Source organism: Cyanistes caeruleus, chromosome 18 (genome assembly GCF_971803275.1).
Source record: "Cyanistes caeruleus chromosome 18, bCyaCae1.hap1.1, whole genome shotgun sequence".
NCBI classification, from domain to species: domain Eukaryota; kingdom Metazoa; phylum Chordata; class Aves; order Passeriformes; family Paridae; genus Cyanistes; species Cyanistes caeruleus.
The window spans coordinates 534791-560772 of record NC_141718.1 but is presented as its reverse complement, the minus strand read 5'-3'; the positions used below and the strand labels follow the sequence as shown (position 1 = coordinate 560772).

General features: G+C 46.2%; 2 protein-coding genes and 1 long non-coding RNA gene across 13 annotated transcripts in view; 1 reads left to right on the top strand and 2 right to left on the bottom strand.

Annotated features, from left to right (window-relative positions):
* Positions 1–549: 549 nt before the first annotated feature.
* Positions 550–1438, bottom strand: LOC111936781 (uncharacterized). The gene is made up of 2 exons (XR_002868324.2): positions 1351–1438; positions 550–648 (listed from the first exon to the last, which is right to left on the bottom strand). It is a non-coding gene; the product is annotated as an uncharacterized LOC111936781 (long non-coding RNA).
* Positions 1439–2368: 930 nt separating this feature from the next.
* On the top strand, positions 2369–16369 carry PIWIL1 (piwi like RNA-mediated gene silencing 1). 8 transcript variants are annotated; one of them, XM_086856475.1, is made up of 21 exons: positions 2369–2563; positions 3141–3215; positions 3774–3915; positions 4201–4326; positions 4700–4914; positions 5814–5935; positions 6554–6634; positions 7124–7321; positions 7677–7788; positions 8673–8790; positions 9394–9511; positions 9664–9778; positions 10177–10364; positions 10892–10964; positions 11293–11493; positions 11587–11690; positions 12179–12249; positions 12758–12911; positions 13563–13688; positions 14090–14237; positions 15113–16369. In XM_086856475.1, the coding sequence occupies exons 2-21, from the start codon at positions 3141–3143 to the stop codon at positions 15227–15229; spliced, it is 2604 nt and encodes an 867-aa protein (XP_086712601.1). In that variant the 5' UTR covers positions 2369–2563; the 3' UTR covers positions 15230–16369. The 8 variants fall into 8 exon arrangements, with proteins under 8 accessions (XP_086712601.1, XP_086712600.1, XP_023792972.1 ...); XM_086856474.1 differs by having other exon boundaries at positions 14090–14357; positions 14470–16369; XM_023937204.2 differs by having other exon boundaries at positions 3138–3215.
* Positions 16370–16613: 244 nt separating this feature from the next.
* Positions 16614–25982, bottom strand: part of RIMBP2 (RIMS binding protein 2) — a 92490-nt gene continuing 83121 nt past the window's right edge. For 2 of the 4 annotated variants that reach the window (XM_086856456.1, XM_086856459.1), the window contains 7 exons: positions 24841–24955; positions 24073–24257; positions 23528–23696; positions 22411–22508; positions 20822–20893; positions 20457–20591; positions 16614–18100 (listed from right to left, as the gene is read on the bottom strand). In XM_086856456.1, coding sequence (XP_086712582.1) covers positions 17909–18100; positions 20457–20591; positions 20822–20893; positions 22411–22508; positions 23528–23696; positions 24073–24257; positions 24841–24955 — 966 coding nt within the window. In that variant the 3' untranslated portion in view covers positions 16614–17908. Of the gene's footprint in view, positions 19887–20456; positions 20592–20821; positions 20894–22410; positions 22509–23527; positions 23697–24072; positions 24258–24840; positions 24956–25982 lie in introns of all 4 variants that reach the window. The other 2 variants (XM_086856460.1, XM_086856457.1) reach the window with 2 other exon arrangements.

Below are 25982 nucleotides of genomic sequence, written 5' to 3'. Positions count from 1 at the left end.
TTTATATTCTGTTTATCTTAAAATACTGCTGAGCCAAAAAAATCTGCATATTGTGTTTCTGCAGCTTTAAACCTCTGACCTGCTGGAGAGTTCTGCAGGCTACAGAGCAATAAAAGCTGTCACTGTGGGTGAAGAGCCCGTGGCAAGGAGTAATCAGTGCTCTTAAAAGCATTGAACATGCCACATCTAAGTGTATGCATTGAGTTTGTTAAATATTTATCCAAATTTATATGTGAATAATGGAAATCACATGCTAAAAGTACTTCAGCTGTCTTTAAGCAGCAGCATCAACATTTTCATAATTTGAAAGCTCTTCTTTTTAACTTCTTAAAGAGAACCTGGTTTCGTGAGTGTGGTGCTGTGCTGACATAGTAAGCACAGGAAAACTGGCTTTGAGGACAGGCTGACAATATAAATGAAAAAAAAAAATTTTAAGTATAAATGTTAAGTGTCACCCACTTCTACCTGGAATAGCAGAGAACCAGGAAAAGAAACCTTGTTCACTGCAGGTACCTCAAAAATCGTAAATGACCTCACAGGACCAGAGCAGTCTTTCACAAAGGTAAGTATTTATTAGGTAATGTTCTCTCTGGTCCCTTGAAGTCTCCAAACACGTCACAGCCATTTACTCTTTAAGCTGAGGCACACCTGTAAACAGAAATGGTGCATGTGAGTCCTGGTGCCATCTTCTCATCCTGTTTTTCATGGAAAACTTGCTGGAGAGTTGATTCCCACTTCAGACCTCTTCCCCCAAGCTGTAAGGTTTGCTAGCTCTGTGGTGAAGCCCAAAATCCAAGTTGTGGCTCTCTGTAACAGCCATGGCAACTGGGCCAGCCTCAGCTCTCTGCAAAATCTTCTCTTGCCCAGTTTGATTGCTGGGCTGATGGACAATGTCCCTCGGGGTCAGGACATTGTCACTCCTGGGGTTTGACCTGTTGGTGTTCCACCAGGTTGTGTCACATCGCTCCTGGTGACAGCTCCACGCTCAGTTCTGCTGCCAAGAGAGGCTGTCCTTCCGTGGCAGCGAGGAAGAAATGATGCTTATTTTTATTTATCATTTAATAAAACCACTTAATAAAGTCAAAGTAAAAAGGTGTTTTAATAGATCTGTTGTAAGGGTTGCGTTTCATTGTTCTATAGTTCCATGTCAGTTTGATTAGTCAGCTAAGAAGTCACAATTTCTAAGGACTGATATTTATTTTATTGCTGTGAGATACAGAGCATTAAACACATGCATTAATTAGAAGCACTTTAAAGTATTTTAAACGCATCAGTAAGTTTTCATGCAGCTCATCTGATTGATTTTAAATTTCCCAAAATATAGGGATTTGGTAAATGAACAGAAAGAACCTCACGGCTGATGGAAGGTGACCGGGCTGCTGCTGGAGCGTCTCGGGCCCAAACACGCGCAGGGGCTGAGCCGGGCGGCGAGCGGGCTCCATTCCTTGTTTGACTGCTCCACCTCCTGGCCAACCGAAATCAATGTTCATTTACCGCTGGGCACGGAAAGCCCTCAGCGGGAACGGCGTGCGGAGCTCCCGCCGGGCCCCCGGGGACAGCGCCCCGAGCCGGGCCGCAGCCGGGCCACGGCCCCGGGGGGTCCCGGGGGAGCTGCAGCCGGGCCACGGGCCCGGAGGGTCTCGGTACAGCCCCACCGGACAGTCCCGGTACAGCCTGCCCGGACAGTGCCGGCACAGCCCCACAGACACTCCCGGTACAGCCTCACAGACAGCCCCGGTATAGCCCCACGAACAGTCCCGGTACAGCCCACCGGACGGTCCCGGTACAGCCCCACAGACACTCCCGGTACAGTCCCACAGACACTCCCGGTACAGTCCCACCGGACAGTCCCGGTACAGCCCCACCGGACAGTCCCGGTACAGCCCCACAGACACTCCCGGTACAGTCCCACAGACAGTCCCGGTACAGCCTCACAGACAGCCCCGGTACAGCCCCACGAACAGTCCCGGTACAGCCCCACCGGACAGTCCCGGTACAGCCCCACAGACACTCCCGGTACAGCCCCACCGGAGGGTCCCGGTACAGTCCCACAGACACTCCCGGTACAGCCCCACAGACACTCCCGGTACAGCCCCACCGGAGGGTCCCGGTACAGCCCCACCGGAGGGTCCCGGTACAGTCCCACAGACACTCCCGGTACAGCCCCACAGACACTCCCGGTACAGCCCCACCGGAGGGTCCCGGTACAGCCCCACCGGAGGGTCCCGGTACAGTCCCCGCCATCCCCGCGGGCACGGCCTCAAGAGGCGGTGCCGTGAGGGTGGGGCGAGCTCCTCCCTTCGGCTCCCTTCGGCACTCTCCGGCACCGCTCGGCAGCCAATCAGCGCAGCGGGCGCCTTCCCGCCTCGCCCCGCTGTCGCGTGCCGTGCGGCTCCGAGCTGAGGGCGCGGCGGGGCCGGGGTGACCGCAGGCCTGGCCTGCGAGAGAGGCGGTGGCTCCAGCGGGGACAAAGGCGTGCGGGGGCCTGGGGAGGGCGGCTTGCTGTGTGCAGGCGCCCCCGCGCTAGTAGCAGCGTCCCCGTGCGGCCGGAGGGCAGGCTGAGGTAAGGCCGAGGGCCGGTGCGGGTGAGGGTGCGGAGCACGGCTCTGGTTGGGGATTTTACCCCCACAAAGCGCTCGAGACGGGCAGGGAGGCTCGGGCCAGGCCCAGGGGCCCAGCAGGGTGGCTGGGGGTGGAGAGGATGGGCAGGGCTGGGCGGGACTGGCTAGGCCGCAGCGCTGGCAGCTGCTCTGGAGAAGTGTGCTCTGCTCCTGGTGCGAGGTCACAAATCGGACTGAACCGAGTGAAACTTGAAAGTAACATCAGAAGGCCCTGCGTTCCGCTTGGCTGAGGCCGCAGATCCTGCCGTGCTCTCCGATCTCATTGACCCGGCAGCTTCTGATGTGTGGCGGCCTGTGCCGGTCTGTGCAAACCCGGCTGAAAGGGCTTCCCCACACTCCCCTTGGGCCTCTGTCGCTGTGGAGATCCCCGAGCAGCAAATTCTGCAGGGATGCGTGTATTTTACTGAGCCACTTGAAATTAAAGCAGGGCAAGTGCAGTAGTGCTGCTCATCCTTTTATTGGGGCAGGGTGGGAAGGAGAAGATAGAACACTAAAGCTGCAGATTGCTCGTTTTAGAAGATGACAGGAAGAGCCAGAGCCAGAGGAAGACCTCCCAGACAGGCACCTGCTCTTCCTGCTCTAGGAGATGCACCTGTAAGTTGGTTTTCTTCTTAATGAGTGCAACCAGCATTTGAGATGTCATACCTAACCTACTTCCTATTGTAATATCGAGTAGATGCATTATATGTGTGTGTGCACATATTCTGTTGGGTGTACAGTTAATATAGCTCTATTTTATTAAGGACATTTTATTAAGTTTCCAGTAATATGAAGCTATGAATTACGGGGTTGCTTGTGGCTTAAGGTTGCCATTATTCCAGCCATGACACTTTTTAATATTACTAGACACTAAAATTACAAAAGTTGTTTTTATAGAATAACTAGTCAGTCAGTCAGAGGGACTGTAAAAGATGAAAAGTCCGTAAATTTTAGTTAAAGCTTGGAAAGAGGAGCATTGCATTACTTATTAGTTAAATGAATAATAACTTGAAAAATTTCCGCGGTCCAGTAATTTTGAGTTTCAAGTGCAGAACAATAACTTTGCTACTTAGTATAGGAACAAAAGGATTTAAATGTAGGTATCTCTTGCACTGAGTGTTTGAATGTTCTCTCCTTAGTGAATGCTGTGTTGAAGTCGCTGTTTGTTGGCAGGTTCAGCAGGGCATGCCTGGCCAGCTGCGCCACCGGCGGCAGCCCCAGCAGCTCCACGGTCCTCCAGCACAGCCAGAGGAGCCCGTGGGCCAGGGCCGCCTGCGTGGCTGTGAGAACGTCCTGCAGGAGAGAAGGCCTGAAGGTCAGAGAGGCTGGGAGATTCAGTGTCCACGTGTTTTCAAGAGAATACAATTAAGATATCCTTTAGACTATTTCTCTTTTTCCTTTTCAAAATTAGATTTATTGCTAAGATTGGAAAGATGTTTGCTGCACAGCAAAAGCTGGAGCTTAACATTTTGTGTTTATTCTTAAATTTATCTTAATGCCTTTCAAGATTGAATCACATTATGTATTTTTGTTTCTTAATATATGATGGTATATACGTTATTTATTGCTTGATTGTGATTCTCCCTCAAATTTTAAATAGGATTGCAGGTTTCCTCAGGGCTCCAGGATTTGTCTTTAAGAGATAGGGGCGGACGTCGCAGAGATTTCCATGACATTGGGGTAAATACTCGGCAAGCCATGGTGCATGTTCGAGAATCCAAAACTGGTATGTTTAAATTAGATTCTAGACATATAAGCAATTTGAAATGAAAGACAGTTTCCTTTATTTGTGCTCTTAGTTTCCCCTAAAGAGACAAGTAAATAAAAAATCTTTAGCGTGTATTAGAAAAAAGATAAAAAGTTGTTGCTGTTCCCTGGAGAGCAGCATGGAGAGTGGGCCTGGCAGCTGAAAGCTTTACAGAGAGCTCCAGAGGGTGGATCAGTGTCTGATAACTGAGCTATAGCTCACTTAGAGCAGAGGCAGAACACAACTCACCTCCAGTCTGACTGCCGTAGCTTTAAAAAAAGTCTCAGCGCTGTTGGAGCACTGCAAAGTGGTGACGTTTTGTAGCTCTTACCACATTTGCATCTCATTTCAGGTTTTTCAGGAAAAATGATCAAACTGACCACCAACCACTTCCGGCTGACGTCCCGCCCGCAGTGGGCCCTGTATCAGTACCACGTGGGCTACAGCCCCGAGATGGAGGCACGGCGCCTGCGCTCGGCTCTGCTCTTCCAGCACGAGGAGACCATTGGAAAGACTCATGCCTTTGATGGCTCAATATTATTCCTGCCAAAGAAACTGGAGAATAAGGTGTGGTATGAGAATGCTATTTTATTTTTTGTCATGACTTGCATTTTATTCTTGTTTCTTACTAGCTGGGGTGGAGTTAGGGAATTGATGTCCCACAAGCAGCATTCAGTTGGATTGAATATATCAGTGTCAGCTAATTTGTTTGTGTACAGAAACTTGGGTATATGTGGCAAGGTTTTGGTAGCTGGAGGGTACGGGGTGGCTCCTATGGGAAGGGGTCAGGGTCAGCCCTGTGTTGTACACAGTCATTGCCACCCATCACAGGCCAAAGCTGAGCCCATCAGCAAAGTTGTTGGCACGTCTGTGTATTTAAAAAGCAGGGAAAAATTGCAGAGCAAAGGAAAACCTGAGAAGAAAGGAGCATCAGAGGGAAAACACCTCTGTACTGATGGTAATCCCTGCCCTCTGTGCCTTCTGCCACTCCTTGTTTTGCTGCAGGGAGTGAGTATAGCCAGTGCTGTTCACAGAGGGGCCAGAGGAGTCCAGAGTGAAGCTGAGTTTGGAAAGGGAGGAGGGGAAGATGTTCTCACTGTGTGTGCTAACCTTTGTCTTTTTGCTTCCCAGTACCTGAATCACTAATTAAATATGTATTAGTTGGCAATATGTTAAGTTTATTTCCTCAAGCTGAGTCTTTTTCCTGTCATGGTACTTGGTAAGTGATATCCCTGCCTTCATCTCGAGTTCAGCTGCTCTGGGGATGGCCCTGTTCTACCACACGAGTTGTTGGCACACAGAGGAACAGAGGCTTTCAGGCTGTAGGTTACAGTCCTAGTGGGAGATCAAATCCACATTTCACTTAGTCTTCAATTACTGGCTAAGTCCAGTTTGATATTCCTGGAGTGAAATCCAGAGACAGTCCTGTTTGCTCTGGGTTTGTGAACCTCATTTCACTTTCTCAGGTTACGGAACTGTTCAGTAGGACCCGAAATGGGGAGGATGTGAGGATAACAGTCACGCTCACCAATGAGTTGCCACCTACTTCACCTACTTGTCTGCAGTTCTACAACATCATCTTTAGAAGGTTTGCTGTACAAATTATGTCTTTATAAGAAGTCATTCTAAAAATATCTGACTTAAGTTTTTCCATTCTGAGGAATAGGCTAAAACAAATAAGTATTATAAATGTAAATTTTTAAGCCTTTCTGGCTACTGTTACCATGGGGTCAACCACATCTGGCAATACTGTAATGTGCAGTTGTGTGTATATCTTGGCCATGTTAGTGTGAAAGGAGCTCCTGCTGTTGTAGGCAGTTACAACACCCTACCCTCTGTGTGTGTGGGTTTGCCTCTTAAAGCAAATAATAGAGCAGGACACTGAACTGGCAATTTCCTTCTTTGTGGCTGTAGTCTTTCCTCTTTCCTCTTTCCTTTGGCACCTGGACTGTGTGGTGCACCTGAGACGTGGCCTGTTTGGACTGCTGCCTTCAGCTGGTTGGTGATGGGTGGGGTTGGACATGAACTTCTCACCTAATTGTTGGTAATAAGTGTCCATCACCTTTATTAACTGAGGTTAATGAGACATTCATATCTTATGTAGCCAGATGAACAATGAGTTTGTGCATAGGGATTGGACCATGCATGGTGAAATAATGATTATAATAGTAACAATACTGAACTACATCCATTTTTCAATTTTTAGGCTTTTGAAGATGCTGAATTTGCAGCAGATTGGACGTAATTATTACAACCCCAGTGATCCAGTCAGCATCCCTAATCACAGGTTGGACAGAAATCCTTGGCTTTCAGAGGGGTGCCAGGGTTGCTGGGTGTCAGGGTGTCCTTGTTCCCTGCAGGGTCCCTGCAGGGTCCTGGTGTACAGGCTGGTAGGTTTGAGTTTGCCTGGGGGCCCATCATGTGGCTGTGGTGCTCTCCCTGCCATTAACCCAACCTGTACAGCCTGGTCGATGGAAAGAACTGGGCAGTGACCTGCTGGATAAACTGCTGGTCTTTTTCCTTTAAAAGTGTCCTAAATACCTGCACACTGTGCCTGAGAGATATTTAATAGCATGAAATGGATTTCTTAGCTGACTAAAGACGGCTACCTGTGAAATACTTTTGATTTTGTTAATGTTCAAGAGCTTGTTTGTATTTGGATAATGGTTTCTTTGTGCCATCACTGCTCTCTGGTGTCTGAAAGTGGGCAGGACTAAGGGGTGAGAATGAAGGCGCTCTGAAGCACACTAAGATGTTGTGTGTTCTCTTTTTCCAGGCTGATGGTGTGGCTGGGCTTCACAAGTTCCATCCTGCAGTATGAGGAGAACATCATGCTGTGTGCAGATGTGAGCCATAAGGTTCTCCGTGGGGAGACAGTGCTGGATACTATGCACAGCCTTCACTCCCAGGTTGGAGAGGAAAGATTTAGAGACACCTGTGCTAAAGAGCTGATTGGTTTAATTGTTCTTACAAAGTAAGTCTTTTTGGACCCTTGTTGTCTTGGAGAGCTCTTTATGCTCCATGTCCTGAAGTATGCAATAAAGCATCAGAAAGCCTGAAAATGCTGTCATTGTCAAGCTAGCAAACTGATGAAGGTGAAGCATTTGCAAAACCAGGAAGTACACACTGGTTTTCTTTTGGGTTTGTTACAGTTCAACTTTTGGTATAATTGAGAGCCTATTACAATTGAGAACTTGAAGTTGCTACTTCTGAAAGGAACAAAATTTCCAACTTGCATGAATAGTGAGATTAACTTTGTCGTCCCACAGCTGTATTTGTTTTCTGTTTGAGTTAAGATTTAAACAAAAAGTGATGAAATGTTTCTGTAGGTACAATAACAGAACGTACAGAATTGATGACATTGACTGGGATAACAATCCAAAGGGTACCTTTAGAAAATCAGATGGTTCTGAGATGAGCTTTGTGGAATACTACAAAAAGGTATGAAAACTTCCCTGTGTGTTCTATTCTTTATCTTGGAATGTTCAGTCGTTGTTACAGGTTTACTTAGGATGTATGGATTTGTAGTTCATAGTATTTTTAACAGAATTTTGTTGAAGGGACAGTGTGTAATCTGAGATCAGTAACTAACCTGCACAGCATGGTTTGGTGGCAGTAACCCATCCCAGTGAGTCATTGGTCAGGCAGAAGGGCCGGGAGGGCACACAGGAACAAGGAGTTCTTGGGAAGACTGAAAAAGGAAGCTTTGGGAAGGTGGAAGCAGGGACAGATGATGTGGGAGGAATACAGATACATTGTCACAGCATGCAGAACTGAGGTTGGGAAAGCCAGGGTGCCTCTGGGATTGAGTTTTGGACACTGAGGCCTCTCTCTGTAATTGTCAGGTCTTTATGCTTACCAGTTCCAACTGAATCAGGATGGAACTTAAGGCCATGGGAAGGTTGATTTTCAGAAACTTCACTTGACAGTCTTGTTTGAAATCTTATGATTTCTTAAATTAAATTAAATTGCTCTGTAGGGCAGGAACTTTGTCCACTGCTGAACTGGAAAGAGTATCTCAATATTGAGTTAGATACCCCAGATGATAATGCCTCAAGCAAGGCACAAGCTTTGTTTCTTACACATCCGTAGTTTATGGCATCAGTTGGGAGAGCAGTGCTTCCCTGCTTGGCCTTTTCTGACAGAACCAGTTCTTCTGAGATGGTGCTAACTGGAAGAGGTTACTAGTTGCTTTTGGTTTTGTTTGTTTTAGGAACAACACTTGTTTTCTAAAGTGAGCACTATTATTCAGAAATAATAATGTTTGTTATGAGTAACTTGTTTGTTATGAGTAAATGAACATGCAGTCTGTATTTGTGATGCAGCAATACAACATAGAAATCAGTGATTGGATGCAGCCTGTCCTGATCAGTCAGATGAAGAGGAAGAGAGGGAACATACAGGGATCTGTGGCTCTGATTCCAGAGCTCTGCTCCCTAACAGGTACTGTAGTATTTTTCCATAATCAAAGCATTTGTCAAACCATCATGCCTACTGAAAGAGGTATTCTGACAGCAGCTTTCTGCAAAGTTCAGACTTGTTTTGTTTGTATAAATGTGAGTTCAGAAAAACATTTTGTAGCTGAAAGATTGGATGCTTAAATAGGACAGGAAAGCTCGAGGGGGTTTGTTGTTGTATAGTGTTTAAGTATGGTGTTCAACATCAGCACTCTGATAACTTGTAGAGAGTTTTGGTGGTAGAACTTCCGTTGAGAAACAGAAATTGATGATAATTTTTGAAAATACATGTTTTGCTCCGAGGTGCTCACTTTGCACTTGCAGTACCTGTCTATCTCAGCACTGTTTTGTTTTGATTTGAAAATGGAACTGAGGAGCTGCAGTGCCTTGTGTGGTTTCCTCTCAAGTGCAAAATCCAGGATATTTTTTCTATGCCAGTGGGGATGCATGTACAGGAAGCAACTGAAAACTTTGGCTACTACTGCCACCACTTCCTGTGTCATGCATCACTGATGAGCACGAGCTGCAAGTTTAGTTTTCGTAGTCCTTAGTGCTGACTTTGACTCAGAAAAGGCTTTGCTGTTGGCAGGACTGACTGACAAGATGCGCAGTGATTTCAGTATGATGAAAGACTTGGCCATCCACACACGGCTGCCCCCTGAGCAGAGGCAGCGCGAGCTTGGGAGGCTTCTGAACTACATCCAAAAGTATGGCACCTTAATGTCCACTCCATTTCTGTCTCATGAAACATTTGTATGACAAACTTCTAGCAACAAAACTTCTGAAATCTTACTAGTTTCAAAAAAGTCAGCAGGAACAAATTTCTTACGTTTTCAATTCAAATCTTGTTTTTCAACAGGGACGACAATGTTCAGAAGGAGCTCCGAAACTGGGGTTTAAGCTTTGATTATAAATCAGTGTCCTTTACAGGAAGAGTTGTTCAAGGAGAAAAGATCTTTCAATCAGGAACCATGGTAAATAATAAATCAACTTATAAAATCTTCTGGGTGTCTTAAGGAAGGAAATAGTACTTTTTGATTTATAAGTAAAGGCTAAAGAGTGAAGACATTTTACACAAGTGTTTGTGCAGTAAGGAGACTTTCAAATTCCCTGAATGGTTCCCAAGTTGTGGTTAGAAACCCTTGAAGGCATTCTGTTCCAGTAGAACAGTCCTGGTCAGATACACACACCAGGAGACTGGAGCTGTTTCTCATTTCCACCTATTGATAAGGTCCCAGGGCTCTCAGCTGAAAAGGCAGGAGTAGTTTCAGTTGAGTATCTGGAACACAGTCTGTTCTCTCAGTGGGCTGAGCGATGTGAGTGAGGTAGATTTGAGTGGAGCAGTGTAAAACATGAGCTGTTTGCTGCGCAGTTCGATTACAACCCCCAGTTTGCTGACTGGACCAAGGAGACGCGGGGCGTGCCCCTGATCCGCGCCGTGCCCGTGGACAGCTGGCTGCTCATCTACACCCGCCGCAACTACGACGTGGCCAACACCCTGCTGCAGAGCCTCTTCAAGGTCACCCCGTCCATGGGCATCCGCATGAACAAGCCAAACATGTGAGTGTTCGCAAAGACGGGCGAGAAATCCGTGCTGTGTTAGGCTGTTCAGTGAGGAGAGGGTGTAGTGTGGCGCACAGCCAAGGTCTGTGAGATTTTCAATACAGCAAAGTTGATTTCAGTATGCAGATTGTTTCGTTTTCTCTTGTGACTGACTTTTCTTACTCACACTTTTATTTCTGAGAGCTTTTCACATGCCAAAATTAAGAAGTACTAGACAGTCATTGAGCAAACCCTTCTCTAAGGAGTATTTCCTTCCAACTTAGAGCATATTCTGGTTCTGCTCTGTTCTCCTTGCAAATATCCTTCCTTGAGTACCTGTACTTGCCTTTAATTTTGAATTTCGCTGTGTTTGGAAGCCTAAGTTTGGAGGTGATTCCTTTTAAACTTGGGTTGTGTGAAAGTTGTATGTTTGTTAGTAGCTGTAAATGTGACATTTCATACACTATTGATGCGTATTATGCTTTTGCTGAAGTTTCAATAGCTGTTAATTGTGTTTTCTCTGTAACCATTTTCTCTCTTTTCAGGATTGAAGTAGATGATAGAACAGAAGCTTATTTAAGGGTTTTACAGCAAAGGGTTACCCCTGACACAAACATAGTATGTATTTGAATCCATAATTTCAAGTCCTGTTTATCTCTGTAATTGGTGTTTAGTGGGATTTGCTCTCAGAAATACAACTCTGGGCTCCTGAGAATCCACGACATACCTGCTCAACCTCCTGTGCAAACCTAACCCTGACCATGGGTGTCCTTCTGGATAAGAGCCTTTGCTCCTGAAGTACAGACACTGACACTTTGCAGTGTTTCTTTCACTGTGAACATTTGAATATTTCTCTTGAGCATAAGAAGTTTTTCCTAAAGAACTCTTTAAGCGCTGTATAACTCTGAGAATGCAGATTCTTACAAAGATTCCTTTTTCTTCAAAGGTGGTTTGTATTTTGTCTAGTTCCCGGAAGGATAAATATGATGCCATCAAGAAGTACTTGTGTACAGACTGTCCCATCCCCAGCCAGTGTGTGCTGGCTCGCACTTTGAGTAAGCCACAGACTATCATGACGGTAGCAACAAAAATTGCCTTGCAGATGAACTGTAAAATGGGCGGAGAGCTGTGGAGTGTTGAGATCCCAGTAAGTATTGTCAGTGGTAACTCCTCTGTTAGGCTTTATGTAGAGCAGCCCTGTATGCACCGTGGATCTGTGCTGTGTGTGGTTGCCTTGCAGCTGAAGCAGGTGATGATTGTGGGCATTGATTGTTACCATGACACTGTCTCTGGGAAGCAGTCCATTGCGGGGTTTGTCGCCAGCCTGAATCAGTCAGTGACACGGTAAGATCACAGTGCCAGAGGCAAAAAAAACCCCAAAACAGCAAAATAAACCTTTCTTTTGACTGAGGAGCAGCTTCATTGTGATGGTGCATGAGGAAAATTCAGAATTAGCTTGCTGTAATACAAAATATATTATGAATTTTTTCCACTGCATCCCTTGAAGGAGTGGCCTTGTCCTTTTCCCATATCGCTTGAGAGAGGAATCAAGTGGTGGAGACAGGGCTGGGATGAATGGAGGGCATCAGGGTGACAGGTTCTTTCCTCTTTTGAGTAGGCTTGTGTGAAAGGCTTTTACTTCTGTCCCACTGGTTCTCTTGGTTGACAATTTCAAGTCATGGGGCATACTCTCATAGAACCCCAACTCCTCCATGGCTGCATTGACCCACAGCACCCATAAAGACTGGGTGGTCATGGGCATTTTAAAAATAACTTCCTTGCAGTAAGCCTGGGAAATGCTTTGAAGGTCTCTTTCATTTTGTTCTTCACAGGTGGTTCTCCCGCTGCGTTGTTCAAAGTCGTGGGCAGGAGCTTGTGGATGGAATCAAAGCCTGCTTGCAAAGTAAGGGCAGGAGAGGGAAGGAGTTCTGCTCTTGTGGAGCCAGATCTAAGCACTGACAATTCAGCTTCCTCACAACCCTCCTACCCTGCTGCCCTGAGGGGAGCACTACCAACGTGCACTTGGATAACAGCAGATTAAACATTCTGTGATAAATACTGCTGAAAATGAACAGCATCTGGTGTAAATCTTTCACTGATTCCCACATTTCTTTGCAATAATTCAAACAACTTAGCAGTGCACTTTCAAGAATGCTTTAAGGGAGGATGATTTCAGGGAGGGTAGCTCCTCTGTGAGAGGAGCAGGTGTGTCCTTGGGCCCTGTTTGTGTGGGTGCACAGGCAAAGCAGAGCTCCTGCAGGCTTATTTGTGTAGCATGATGCTGACCCATCATTTCATGTTACTTGGTTTTCCAACTTACTGCTGCTTTTCTAGCAATAAAAGTCCATTTTAGATTTGGAACGAATTGTGATTACAACTAGCGGCTTTTACTCTTTTTTTTTTTGTTCAAGCTGCTCTAAGGAACTGGTCCAAGTGGAATAAGTGTTTGCCCTCTCGTATTTTTGTGTATCGTGATGGTGTTGGAGATGGACAACTCAATACTTTGGTTAATTATGAAGTGCCTCAATTTCTGGATTGCTTGAAGAGTATTGGTACTGACTACAGGTAAATCTGTTTCTACCAACCCTCTTCTTTACACTGCCAGAGAAATAAACACTGGGATGCAGAACAAGGCTCTGGATGAGGACTGTGTTGTCTTTCCATCCTTACTGATTTTCATCTGAGCTCAGATAACTGCTCTTCTGATGATTATTTACATAATTTCAGATACTTGGCTTGTAATATAATAGGAAGATTCAACATTCTGCTTTGAAAATTACCAACTGCAGTGACTTCATCTCCTCTGAAAAGTTAAAAAACTTCCTTACACTGCAGGCAAGCAGAGCAATTGAAGTGCTCAGTTCTTATGTTTAGCTTTTGTTAATGGCTTTACCAAAAATACTGTTAAGACACAGTGTTTTGTATAGGAAACAATGGGCTAGGGAGTAGAAATCCAGTCTTTATTTGGAAGATCCCTTTTTGGTTCATTTTCTGCTTCTCAGTGAAGTAAAAGTCAAGTTGGATTGGTGGAAAATAATATGAGTGTTGTATTTCAACTAAAAATCTAAAGTTGTGAACAATGTCTTATTTAACCTGAATCAGCAAAGACTTACATGTGAAATTAATGCCCTGGAACTCCAGCAGATTTGCTCCTGAAATAGTCCTAGTGCAGTTTCCAGGAGAGTGTTGTTTTTTTTCCCTTTTCCTTTCTTTTAGCCCAAAACTCACTGTGATTGTGGTGAAGAAACGAGTGGGTGCCAGGTTCTTTGCAGAGATCGGTGGAGGACTCAAAAACCCACCCCCTGGGACGGTTGTTGATACGGTGGTGACCAGGCCAGAGTGGTGAGTTCCTGCAGAGGTCACAAAGGAAATCCATCCAGTACTACATGGACTGTGGGATCAAGGGTGAAAATGCTCCCCATGCTTCCGTGGCTCAGGGGCTGAGAAAATGAGCAGTGTAAGCTAAGTACATGTGCAGGGTGATCATCAGGAGGAAAATGGGACAGAACAAATGGTTGTTATGGTCTCAAGACCTGGTCCATATAATATGATTCATGTTCCTCCAGGTCTCCTGGCCTTTGAGAGAAAGCTGTGGTGGCCAAAGCCTAAGCACCTTTCTGGGGTTTACTCAACAGGCATAAAGTGACTCGAGGAAAACAAGACAAATACATGGGGACTTGCACTTTCCTAAGGCAAGGAGGCATTTCTGTAGCTCACTGGTGGGGTTTGCCTTTCTCTGGCAGGTATGATTTCTTTGTGGTGAGCCAGACCGTGAAGAACGGCTGTGTTGCACCCACTCACTACAACGTCATTTACGACACCAGCCAGCTGAAACCAGACCACGTGCAGCGCCTGACCTACAAACTGTGCCACATGTACTACAACTGGTCGGTGAGTGCTCCCTGGCAGGGACAGGCTGCAGCAGGGACAGGCTGCAGCAGGGACAGGCTGCAGCAGGGACAGCCTGCAGCAGGGACAGCCTGCAGCAGGGACAGGCTGCAGCAGGGACAGGCTGCAGCAGGGACAGCCTGCGACGAGGACAGCCTGCAGCAGGGACAGCCTGCAGCAGGGACAGCCTGCAGCAGGGACAGCCTGCAGCAGGGACAGCCTGCGACGATGACAGGCTGCAGCAGGGACAGGCTGCAGCAGGGACAGCAGGTGTCCTTGAAACAGCCCTGCAGCTCCAAAGAGCCTGCAAGGATGCCTTGGCACCTGGAGTGGTTGGAGGACTGGATGGTTTATAGCTACCTGATCTCTGAAGATTGCAGCAATCTGTATTCTCCCTAGCAAATACTTGTGAGAATTGTTCCCAAATTCTGTGTCAGAAGCAAAACTGAAATAATTTCTTACCTGCAGAAGTATCTGCTCCTTACTGTGGAGGTGGAACTGTGTTGCTGCATTTCCCTTGAGGCCTCTTGCTCAGCTGGTGCCCGAGGTGTGCTTAGCTTTGGCACTTGAGCAATCAGAAACACCAGACACGACTGAGCCCGTGTCCCACCTCCCTGCAAGGCCCAGCACTGAGTGTAAACCTGTCTGGGAGGTGTCAGGAGGACTCTCCTGTTGGCAAGTTTGGGGGTTTTTTGCATCTCTTCTGTTGTGTTGGGTGTATGTAAAGTTATTTTCACAAATCAGCATAAACAGCAGGCAATACAAATTCTACAAGCATGCAGACTTTGGAGGTCCAGGGGTCCTCATTACAGTGATTGCATGCTTATTTAAATTAGTTGAAAATAACTGCCTTTTTCTCTTTTTTCCCTTTTCTGCAGGGTATTATCAGAGTACCTGCTCCTTGCCAGTACGCTCACAAACTGGCTTTCCTTGTTGGTCAGAGTATCCACAGAGAACCAAACCTGGCGCTTTCAGAAAGACTCTACTACCTTTGAAGCCAAACACAAGAGCGTAGTTCCTCTCTAGGGAACCTAGAATTGTCTGGGCTCTTGGTTTAGTTTTGTTTTTTCCTAAGAGATGTGCACAGGATACGTGCAGTTGTGGAAATTTATTTTATTTTCGTTGTACCAGGGAAAAGCTGGAGATGGCTGATTTGCATTTTGAACAGGTGTCTGCTTGCTAGAATAACTACACTAATTTTTGTGATTTTTGATACTTATTTACTAAAGTTTTCTCTGTGATTCTTCCCTAAAGTTTATTGGTTGTTCTTATTTGCATTTTGAGAAGTCTTACACAGAATTACTTCTTTCATGAGAGATAGTTATGCAGACCAGAACTCAAACTCTTCCAGCTAGTACTTTACCCTTTTAATTTTCAAAATGCTTCAATATTGTTGATTCCTTGTTTTTCTTTGCTGTTAAAATGAGGGCCAAGTTTATCTCGACCTGTTTCATACCTTAGAAGGAGCTGACCAGACTCTTGGTTAGCAAGGCTTTAAGGCTGTACAGTGATGCAGAACCTCTGGAAGGGTTTTTTAACAGTTGTCATTGTGAGGAATTTGCAAACCAGCCACAAACTCTGGTGCTGGCTTGAGTCTCCCTCGGAGCAGAGGGGAGTGCGGGGGGCTGTGTCAGGCTGGGGCAGCTGCAGGGGGATGCTGTGTGTGCCAGGCTCCACAGCAGGGGAGGGCTGCGATGGATCCCTGCAGCAGCTGGGGCTGCCAGGGCCTGTCCTGGGCCTGTGGCAGCCTCACACTCACCCCCTGGGCCAGGAGAGGCTTCCCCCAGCAGGAGCTGCGCTGCCAGGCTGCTCCTGCCTAACCAGGCTTCTTACATGGCAAATACAATTTCCACCAGGGACTGCTGCCAGCTCTGGGGCTCTCTGGTTCTCTAGTTCCAGGCAGAGGGAAGCAGCCCTGCCTTGTTCATGTGTGAGGTTTTCATTGGTCACTGTTCTGCAGCCCAGTTTGTGAAACTAATAGCAGGTGTGGGGATGGAGGGGGATTTCAGATTTTTGCAGTAGCAAACTACTGCACGTGGAGAAATTCAGATTAGTGCTGGTTTTCTTAACTGCCTTGTTGTGAACCTTGTTGCTTTCCTTTGTGAGATTTAAATAAAGTTGTTGCTGTAATCCTTGCTCCTTTGAGCCTGTTCTGTGTATTTTGTACTTCACCACAGGGCTTTGGGCACAGATGGGACAATTGCTGGAGTAACTTGGCAACCCTTTTGTACCTCTGGGAAGCTCCTGCCGTCCTGCAGATAGAGAGAGGAGCCTTTCTTTATTCTGCAGTAAACTTGAGCAGCCACGGACAGTTCTGGAAAAAGGCTGATGCAAGAAGCCAGCAGCTGCCACAGGGGATGTATGAAACATACTGCACTCTACAAAATACCAAATTATTTATTTATATAAAATATAATACACAATGATTGTACACATGCACACACCCACACAGTACTTTACCACAAACGTAGGCCAGTTATTTTCTTTAATTAAATGTTATACTCTAGCACACAGTATTTTACAGTAATTTACATTGTTATCTGAAGACACAATGGGGAAGCTTTGATCATTCATTTATAAACCTTCCATAAATTACAAAAAGAAAGGCAGTCTGAAAAGTATGTATAAACAGTAAAAACAATTTACAAATGGACAAGAATTACAAAATAGTACCAGCCAATGACTGCCATCGGTGTGTGGGGGAGCTTCTCCTGATTCCCGTGTGCTCGGAGCCCGGGACAGTCTGTCCCTCCCTCCGGAGCTGCTGCAGCCTGGAGCTGCCAGCAGCGCCCTGAAAACGCCTTCCAACCTCGGCCTGAACCCCACAGGGAACACGGGGAGTAAAGAAAGGGGGTGGGCGAGGAGTTGGCTTTGTCCCAGGGGCTTGGAAGAGAACCAGGAGCCCAAAGCTGGAGCTCGGGTGCTTGGAACCAGGTGAGGTTCTGAGTCCCTCACACTGCCCCGTTCAGCAGAGCGAGAAGGACAAATCAACACAGGGGTCTGGGCTGTGCTGGGGCAGCAGGAACTCAAATGTAGCGTTCAGCACTGCACTTGCACACTCCAGGAGCTCATCGGGGTCACTGACTGCTCTGGGATCCCGCAGGGAGGGAGGGAGGGAGGAAGGGAGGATGGAGACAGCGGAATACACAGTACATACAAAGTATACGCTGCATATTTATTAGACAGTACAAATCATTGTGCATTAATAAGGCAAAACATCAAGGCTGATTCAACTAGGAGTTTCAAGACCATTGTTGTTAATGCTAATGATTGGATACAGTGGGGTGATCTCTCTGAGCTAGCAATCAGTGAAGAGAGTTTTCTCCCCCCACTCATGGTTAAAGGAGAACAAAGGCTGAGATTTTTCCAATGGAGTTGCAGGTGTTGACTTCAAATAAAACCATGTTCTTCTGGCCTTAATCCCACAATATCTATTTATTTTTTTATTTTTTTACTTTTTAAATAATGTTTTTACCAACAACACTTCCTTTTTTTTCTTGCTGTTTTGATTAAGCAATTCACATGATTCTATTGATGTCAGAGTTAAAAATGCAGAGGTCTGGTAAAGTACTGCATAGTCATGAAAGCCCTAGTTTTGACTTTAAAAAAAAAAAAAAAAAAAAAAAAGAAGTACACAGACTGGAAGCTTTACAAGTTGTCCAGGAGCACAGGACTCATTTCACTGCACCAAGCTTTTTCAGCAGTTTCTTGCCTTTGGAAAGCAGCCCCTTTTTCTTTTTCGAGGCCATATCCCTGCCTCTCCCGGGACTACCAGAGCCCATCACCGGTGACGGAGGTGACCCGGAATGGAGATGAGCTGTGGGGGATGGTGCTCTCCGGGGTGTACCTGTATTCTCAGGAGGAACCTAGTAGGTACATTGTTATCATTTATTCAATCTTTGAAAGCTTCAAAGCCATCAGCAGCAAGAAACTTGGTAACATCACTTGTCCCATTACCCACTTAAACAAAAGGGCTGGTTTCTTTCTTCTCTCTGGCTTAAAATACTGCCTGGGCTTATGGAAAATGCATCAATTTAGAGAAAAAGAATTATAGAAATAGAAAGCCCACCAATAAAGCCCAGTTTTGGTTATACCTTTTTAAAGGAAAAGTTGGATACATGTGCTTTGCCAGAGTTCTGGCCACCAAAGCCACAAAACTGGCTTTGGTTTTTCATTTCAGCACTCTGATAGTACTAAAATGGAGAGGGATATTTTAGCTATAGATTTAAGAAAAATAAACATGTTAATTATTACAGGTTAGCAATCTATAGAAGCCAAACTCTTTCCAGAAGAAATGACTTAAAATGCTACATGATCACTTACTTTTTTATGTCCTTTAAAAGCCTTTTCTTTAAAATTGGCTAGCAAACTTTATGTACAGATTAGAGAAGATGGCACACTGGCTTAAAAAAAAAAAAAAAAAAGAAAAAGAAAAAGCTAAAATGAACCTTAATTGCAATCAAAGAAAGCTTAAAGGCCCTGAGTGCTCGATGTGTTTGCTGCAGCTATGAGGTTGTTAGATGACAGCATTCCTAAATATTTTGAACAGCTTTGTTTTTTTTTTCAGTCATCAAAAGCACTTGGATGAAAATGCTAAAATTACGTATACTCAGCCTATCCTAACTACAGTGCCCAGCTGGCAGAATGGTTGCTATCAATTCAGATGATATTTTTGATATTTTCACAGTAGAATCCATGCTGGAGGGAGGCCTGCTAGCTTGCAGTTTAAACATCAGCAATTTACTGGCTTCTTGTGCAACGGCGAGTTAAGCAAAGGGGCTTCAAGCCTACTTTGATTTTAAATCAAGGTCTAATTCTAATGAAAAAAAAAACAAACCAAAAAACAAAACAACTTGGTAAAGCACCCCAACGTACACCTGAAGATACCAGATATCGAGTCTAATGCATTCATTCAGTGAGCTGCATGTTTCAGGTCGAGACTTTTATTGCATTGGTAAACCAAACAGTTGCTAATATTGCAAATGTACCAGGAAAAATCCGAGTAAATTGGACCACGGGAAGGGATTTTTTTTTTTCAGAAGTGTTGAATAGTTGGTCTTAGGCAAACTGGGGTATAATCGATTGTGGAAAACACATTTTAAGGCAGACAATTTAAGTAGCTGTGTTTGAGTGTGGTGAGTTTCAGACCCAACTATCCCCTGGTGCACTACGGTCCATGCCAGCGTCACCGCTCTTTCTGCAAAGCTGTTGTGCTTTTCTCTTGACACGGCAGCTTGGAATTTTTACATCCCAGCTTGGCTAGCAATGCAATATGCAGCTTTGTTTGTAGGGTAGTTAGACATCAAACTCTCCTCTCTATGTAAACATAAACATTGAGCTCGGGAAGAAATATGTTCCAAACGCTGACCTGCACCAAGGGAGCTCCGGCGGCTCTCGGAGGGCTCCTGTTTTAAAGGATTTGTCTCCCAAGGAAGGAGCTGGCTTGACCAGGTACAGTAAAGGCATTCAGCCCGGGCTGCTGTGGCCAAGGGGTTTGGAGACATATTTCTTTTCTTTTCCCCCACAATTAGGTTTCAAGACTTGCATTAGATAGCCAGGTAGCTTTAATTGAAATCTCTATTGGTATCTTCAGTTGCTCACTTACGTGAAGGCTACATTGCCTTATTAAGGTGTGAAATGAACACTCTTCTTCTGTTTCCAAGCAGATGAGCAAAGAAATAAAAATATATATAAAATATATAATATATAAAAGTATTGCAGTGATGAAACAAAACCAAAAATGAGATACTCTAAACATAATTAATTCTTTCATAAAAGAGAAGTCTCTGAGCAATTAATTATCGCCAGTTGGAGCAGGAAGTTGTGGGGATTAGGAGACGACCACTGTCAGTCCATCAGCTGCAGTTACAGTTTGTATTTAGAGGAACACTGGTACCAGTCTTTTGTGCACAAGAACTTTTTTAGTAAGAGCAATTTAGAAGCTTTGGGCAAGAACCACTGCCAGGAAAGAGCTGCTTTAATTCAGATTATAATGGCCGGTACTGTAACGACTGCAATCAGTCCGTTCAGTTTCTCCATTTACAAATGTAACGAGCCAAGGCTACAGTCATTTTTCCTCATGTTTTATTTTATCTATTTGAAACATAACTTTAAATGGGCAAATGAATTTAAAAGTAATGTTAAAAAATAATGTCTAAATTATCCATGAGACAGAATGAAATGGGAAATGAAAATTTAAGCGTTTCTCAGTGGGTTGCTTACCCTTTTTGCCTTGGATCGCGTGGGTGTGTCATGGACGTAGCGCGAGGGTGCGTCGGAGAGAAACACCTCAACATCATCAGGCACTTCTTCAAGGAAGTTGGAAGGAACCAGCCCCTTTTGTCCATTGAGTTCACCCTGGCAGCAGAGGGAAGGAAGGGGAATGCTTTCATTTCATCACCTGCAGGCTCCCAGGCAGGCAGGGAAATATTTTTTGCCTGTTTCAAAGCTGGTGAGGAAGAGGAAATTCCCATCCAAGGTCCCTGGGCATGCTGAGAGCTCCCCCATTTCCACATCCCCTCCCAGGCTGGTACCTGGTGCTGGAGGGGCTGGGAGCAGTTTGGAGTGACCCAGCAGACACAACTTACATAATAAAATCCATCTTCATCGATCTCACCGAAGACGGTGATGATGTCCCCGGTGCAGAACGTCAGCTCGGCCTGCAGGGAAGGAGCAGGGACAGCTCTCAGGCAAACATCAGCCTTGCCTTTATCAACAGGAAATCCAGGAACATTTCTCCCTACTCCTTCATGTTAAGACTCTGCTGAAACCAAATTGATCTTTGAGACCCAAACCTCTTTTTTTTTTTCCCTTGGGGCTTTTTCCTCAGCTTTCTAAACCTGGCACCTCTCCCAGTGTGTGCTGGGACCAGCAGCTGGGACATTGCACAACCTGGACAAGCTTGGAAGGTTGAACTTCACAGCTTCAAAGAGCCCCTGAATGAAAACTGGTGTAGAGGGAACAGCTGAGGTGGGACACGGCTCAGGCCCTGCTCTGAGTGAGCTCCAGAGAGCTCTGAGTGAGTTCCAGAGAGCTCTGTGAGTGAGTTCCAGAGCTGTGTGAGTTCCAGAGCTGAGTTCCAGAGAGCTCTGTGAGTGAGTTCCGGAGAGCTCTGTGAGTTCCAGAGCTGTGTGAGTTCCAGAGCTGTGTGAGTTCCAGAGCTCTGTGAGTTCTAGAGCTGTGTGAGTTCCAGAGCTGTGTGAGTTCCAGAGCTGTGAGTTCCAGAGCTGTGAGTTCCAGAGCTGTGAGTTCCAGAGCTGTGAGTTCCAGAGCTGTGAGTTCCAGAGCTGTGTGAGTTCCAGAGCTGTGAGTTCCAGAGCTGTGTGAGTTCCAGAGCTCTGTGAGTTCCAGAGCTCTGTGAGTTCCAGAGAGCTCTGTGAGTTCCAGAGCTCTGTGAGTTCCAGAGCTCTGTGAGTTCCAGAGCTGTGTGAGTTCCAGAGCTGTGTGAGTTCCAGAGCTGTGTGAGTTCCAGAGCTCTCTGAGTTCCAGAGCTGTGTGAGTTCCAGAGCTGTGTGAGTTCCAGAGCTCTCTGAGTTCCAGAGCTGTGTGAGTTCCAGAGCTGTGAGTTCCAGAGCTGTGAGTTCCAGAGCTGTGAGTTCCAGAGCTCTGTGAGTTCCAGAGCTGTGTGAGTTCCAGAGAGCTGTGAGTGAGTTCCAGAGAGCTGCTCTGCTCAGCACCAGCCCAGGAGGGACCTGTGGACATCACCCAGCCCAAGCCCAACGTTCCTGCACTGGACCTGCCCTGCAGCCTCTTCAATAAAACCTTCACAATGGGCAGCTCCCCTCTGAGCAGCAAACAGTGCACTGGGCTCTTTTTAATTGTCTGTGGCTTAAATGTAATTAGGGCAGGGGCTTTAAATTACTTTTAATTTCCTGTGGTCATGGGAGAGAGGACAAACAAAATCTTTGCAATGCATCAGCACAATTTACTTGATTTGTTGGCCAAACTACTTTGGAACACCATAATTTAGAAAAAGATTTGGTTTGATAAGAAACAGAAAACAACCCTGGCTGTGTCTGAAAGCACCAAGTCCCAGATATTTCAAAATTCACTTTCTCCTTCAAACAATTCCAGACTGTTCTACAGCTCTCCAAGGAAGGAACCAGAGCATGTTTTGGAGGAATACTGAGGCAGCCCATGGGCCCTGAGCCCGTTCCCTGCTCAGCTCTGGCCCTACCTCCACATCCACGTTCGGGGAGCTCTCCCTGGGGTCGTAGTCGTAGAGAGCCACCATCCTCCTGGTGCTGAGCTGCTGCTGCCTGCGCCGGCCCCGCTCTGCCAGGGAAAAAGATATATCACACCACATGATATATCATATCAAACCATATCAATATATCATATCAAACCATATCAAACCATATCACACCACATGATATATCATATCAAACCATATCACACCACATGATATATCATATCAAACCATATCAATATATCATATCAAACCATATCAAACCATATCACACCACATGATATATCATATCAAACCATATCAAACCACATCAATATATCATATCAAACCATATCAAACCATATCACACCACATGATACATCATATCAAACCATATCAAACCACATCAATATATTACATCAAACCATATCAAACCACATCAATATATCATATCAAACCATATCAAACCATATCACACCACATCAATATATCACATATCACACCACATCAATATATCATATCACATCACACCAATATATCATATCACATCACATCAATATATCATATCAAACCATATCAATAGATCATATCAAACCATATCAAACCCTGCTGGGCTGCTCAACCACTCCTCACCCTCTCCCAGAGGGGCAGCAGTATCCTGCCCACCCCTCCAGCCCAGGGGAACAGCCTCGGCTGAGCACACCCACCCACACAGACTGAGGATGTGCAGCCACACAAAGGTCATAAATGAGAATTAAGATGTAATTAAATGAGAATTAACAGTGCTCTGGCTCTGTTAAGGCACAGAATCCTCAGCTCACTGTGCACAGCAGAGTCCACAGCTCAGGGATCGTGTCCTGAGCCCACAAATATTTCAGGAGACAAAACCCACTTTATTTTTTTTGTCAGAAAAGAAATTAAGAAGCTACAAGTCCCCATTCGCAGCAAATGGTATCACCAAGACTAAATATTAGCATGAAGTCAGACACTGACACAGAATGCATCCCCTGGGGCAGAAAATGACTGCAAAATGGAGATGCAGCTGCATAAAAACGAGAGGCAAAGTGGATGGAGCCAAGTTTAGAGACCCAAGAGTCTGAAGTGAAATGTCTGCATGTTCTCTCACCGATTTTCTCAATTGGAGTGTTCAAAGGAAGGAAACCTTGTTTGAGAAGCTGATCCATCATCTCTTCATCATCTGTTTGTATCTCAGAGACCATATTACAGGGGATAAGGCCAACTCTTGCACAGGTTTCTCCACGGTAAAATCCATCAGCATCTTTGTCCCCGTAAACCTGACATTCAAAGAATGCAAATATTGCTCAAAAAGGGGAGGGAAGGAGGGACTTCCCTTGCCCAAAGATCCTCTCTGAAGCTGCTGTTCCTGCAGGCTTTGTGGCAATGGACTTAGGGAGCTTCAGAGTCACAATTTTGGGCTCAAACTAATAATTAAGACTGTCCCTAACTATCTACAGCAGTTTAGAGGTTTTTGCCCATTTTGTGATCATTTTTAAGCCATTAGAACTAGCTGTTAATTACCAGGTCCAGTGAGATTTACAGCCTGAACCTCTGAAGGAAAAATCCCCTGGATTCTGATCACACAGGCAGCTTTCTCCCAGAGGAGAAATGTTTGTAAAATTGTCATTTGTCTCCTTTGTTTTCAGGTCTCACCTTAATGATCTGTCCTTCTTTAAATGGCAGCTCCTCCTCTGCAGCATCGGGGTTTGGGGACATGGTCAGTGGATCGTAGTCAAAAAGTGCAACAAATATTCGAGTGGAAAGATCTTCTGTGCCAGGATCTGTTTCAGACTCCTCATAAATATCTGGAGAAAGATGGTCATGGCCACTGTAGCCATCTGTGAAAGCAAATTCAGGAAAGCAAATTCAGTAATACAAGCTGGCCTCACCATCCAGCTATCCCAGTTAAATCTGAAAGGAGTTTGGTCTTTCAGTGAAAAACCCAAACCTCACTGCACGTCCTATAAAGCTTGGTGGGTTGTTTTGGGTTTTGATTAGCAGGTTTCTATCTTTAAAAAAAGCTTATAAAACCTGCACTGGCAGCTGGGCTGATTTCCTGCAGCAGACTGACGTTTGCACAGCTGACCTAGGAAAGCCATTTCTGCCAGGTTTGCAAGAGTTTGCCATAAACTAATGAAAAAAGCAGTCAGGAGAAGGGCAAGTGAATACAGAGGGATGGCTGATGACGGCAGGACGCAGGGCTGGGTGGGTGCCTGCATGGCCACACTGATCTCACTGGCCACAGAGCAAGCTTCCTCAGATTTCCTCTGAGCTGAGAGCCCACCGTGTGCGTTTGAGCTGGAACAAGCCCCCAGCACTGCCAGGGGAAGCCTCACTGCTCCCACACTGGGGCTGCTGCTCCTCTGGAAGGGTTTCCTTGGCAAGCCCAGGCTGTGAGGAGCAGGAATCTGCCCAACTCACCAATGGATGGGACCAACACGGGCCGAGACCTCGGTGGCACCGCGCTGCCGTGGGACCTCCGCCCTGCGTGCTCCACCCTGTCCTGCCGTCCTGCCGAGGCTGGGTTACCTAAAAGCTAAAAAACAGCAACAGAAAGAACAGGATTTGTCAGTTCTGTGCACGGCACCGCGGCGGTGGCGCGGCTGGACACGGATCAGGTCAATCACATTTGGAAGCGTAAGCTCTAAAGGCAACTAAACTTAGTTTTTAACTGAAAGGTTAGCTGAAAAGTGAGTACTGCTGCCTGGCAAACCTGCAAAAGAAAAAAAATGGCTTCCTGATTTATGGCAGAGTTTTGAAACCAGCAGTCACACATCAGAACAAAAAGAAAAGAAAAGAATAATTTTTGAAATATTCTTTTGCCTTTGTTGTTGCTGCTAAGGTTTGAGCGTCCTGCCCAGGAGGGCACACTCAGCTCTGGGGATCCCCCTGTGCAGGGCAGCCAGGGCTGTCCTGGTGCCTCTGAGGCTCCCAGCACGGCCCAGCCAGGTGGCAGCAGGTGCAGAAGGGACGCGGATGCTCCGCTCGCCCCAACGCCGCCAGCCGCGAGGCCAAGAGCTCTCCAGAGCCTCTCGTGTGGCCACTGACACCAGTGCAGCCTGGCCTGCAGCTCTGCTGGGCTCCTGCAGCTCTGCTGGGCTCATCCCAGCTCTGCTGGGCTCCTGCAGCTCTGCTGGGCTCCTGCAGCTCTGCTGGGCTCCTGCAGCTCTGCTGGGCTCATCCCAGCTCTGCTGGGCTCCTGCAGCTCTGCTGGGCTCATCCCAGCTCTGCTGGGCTCCTGCAGCTCTGCTGGGCTCATCCCAGCTCTGCTGGGCTCATCCCAGCTCTGCTGGGCTCCTGCAGCCTGAGCCAGAGGCTGGAAGAGCAGCAGCTGATCTCTGCTCTGCCCTGGAAAGTGCCAGGGTGGAGTTTGTGCTCCAGGAATGTCCCAGAGAGGAGTTTTTGTGCTCCAGGCCGCTGCAGGGTAAGGAAGGGGCTCTGCTCTCTGATCCCTGTGTCCCTCACACCTGGAGGCTGCTCTGGACATGCATGGCCAGAAATGCAAACGGGGAAAGTCGCGCAGAGCATCCTCGGAGGAGGCGGAAGCGCCCTGGGCTCCCTTT

Bases quoted from the DNA above. Each gene is read 5' to 3' on its own strand.
- PIWIL1 (XM_086856470.1), top strand. From the start codon at position 3,141: ATGACAGGAAGAGCCAGAGCCAGAGGAAGACCTCCCAGACAGGCACCT. The intron at 10,365-10,891 runs GTGAGTGTTCGC...CTCTCTTTTCAG, and splicing joins CGCATGAACAAGCCAAACAT to GATTGAAGTAGATGATAGAA. The intron at 11,494-11,586 runs GTAAGTATTGTC...GTTGCCTTGCAG, and splicing joins TGTGGAGTGTTGAGATCCCA to CTGAAGCAGGTGATGATTGT.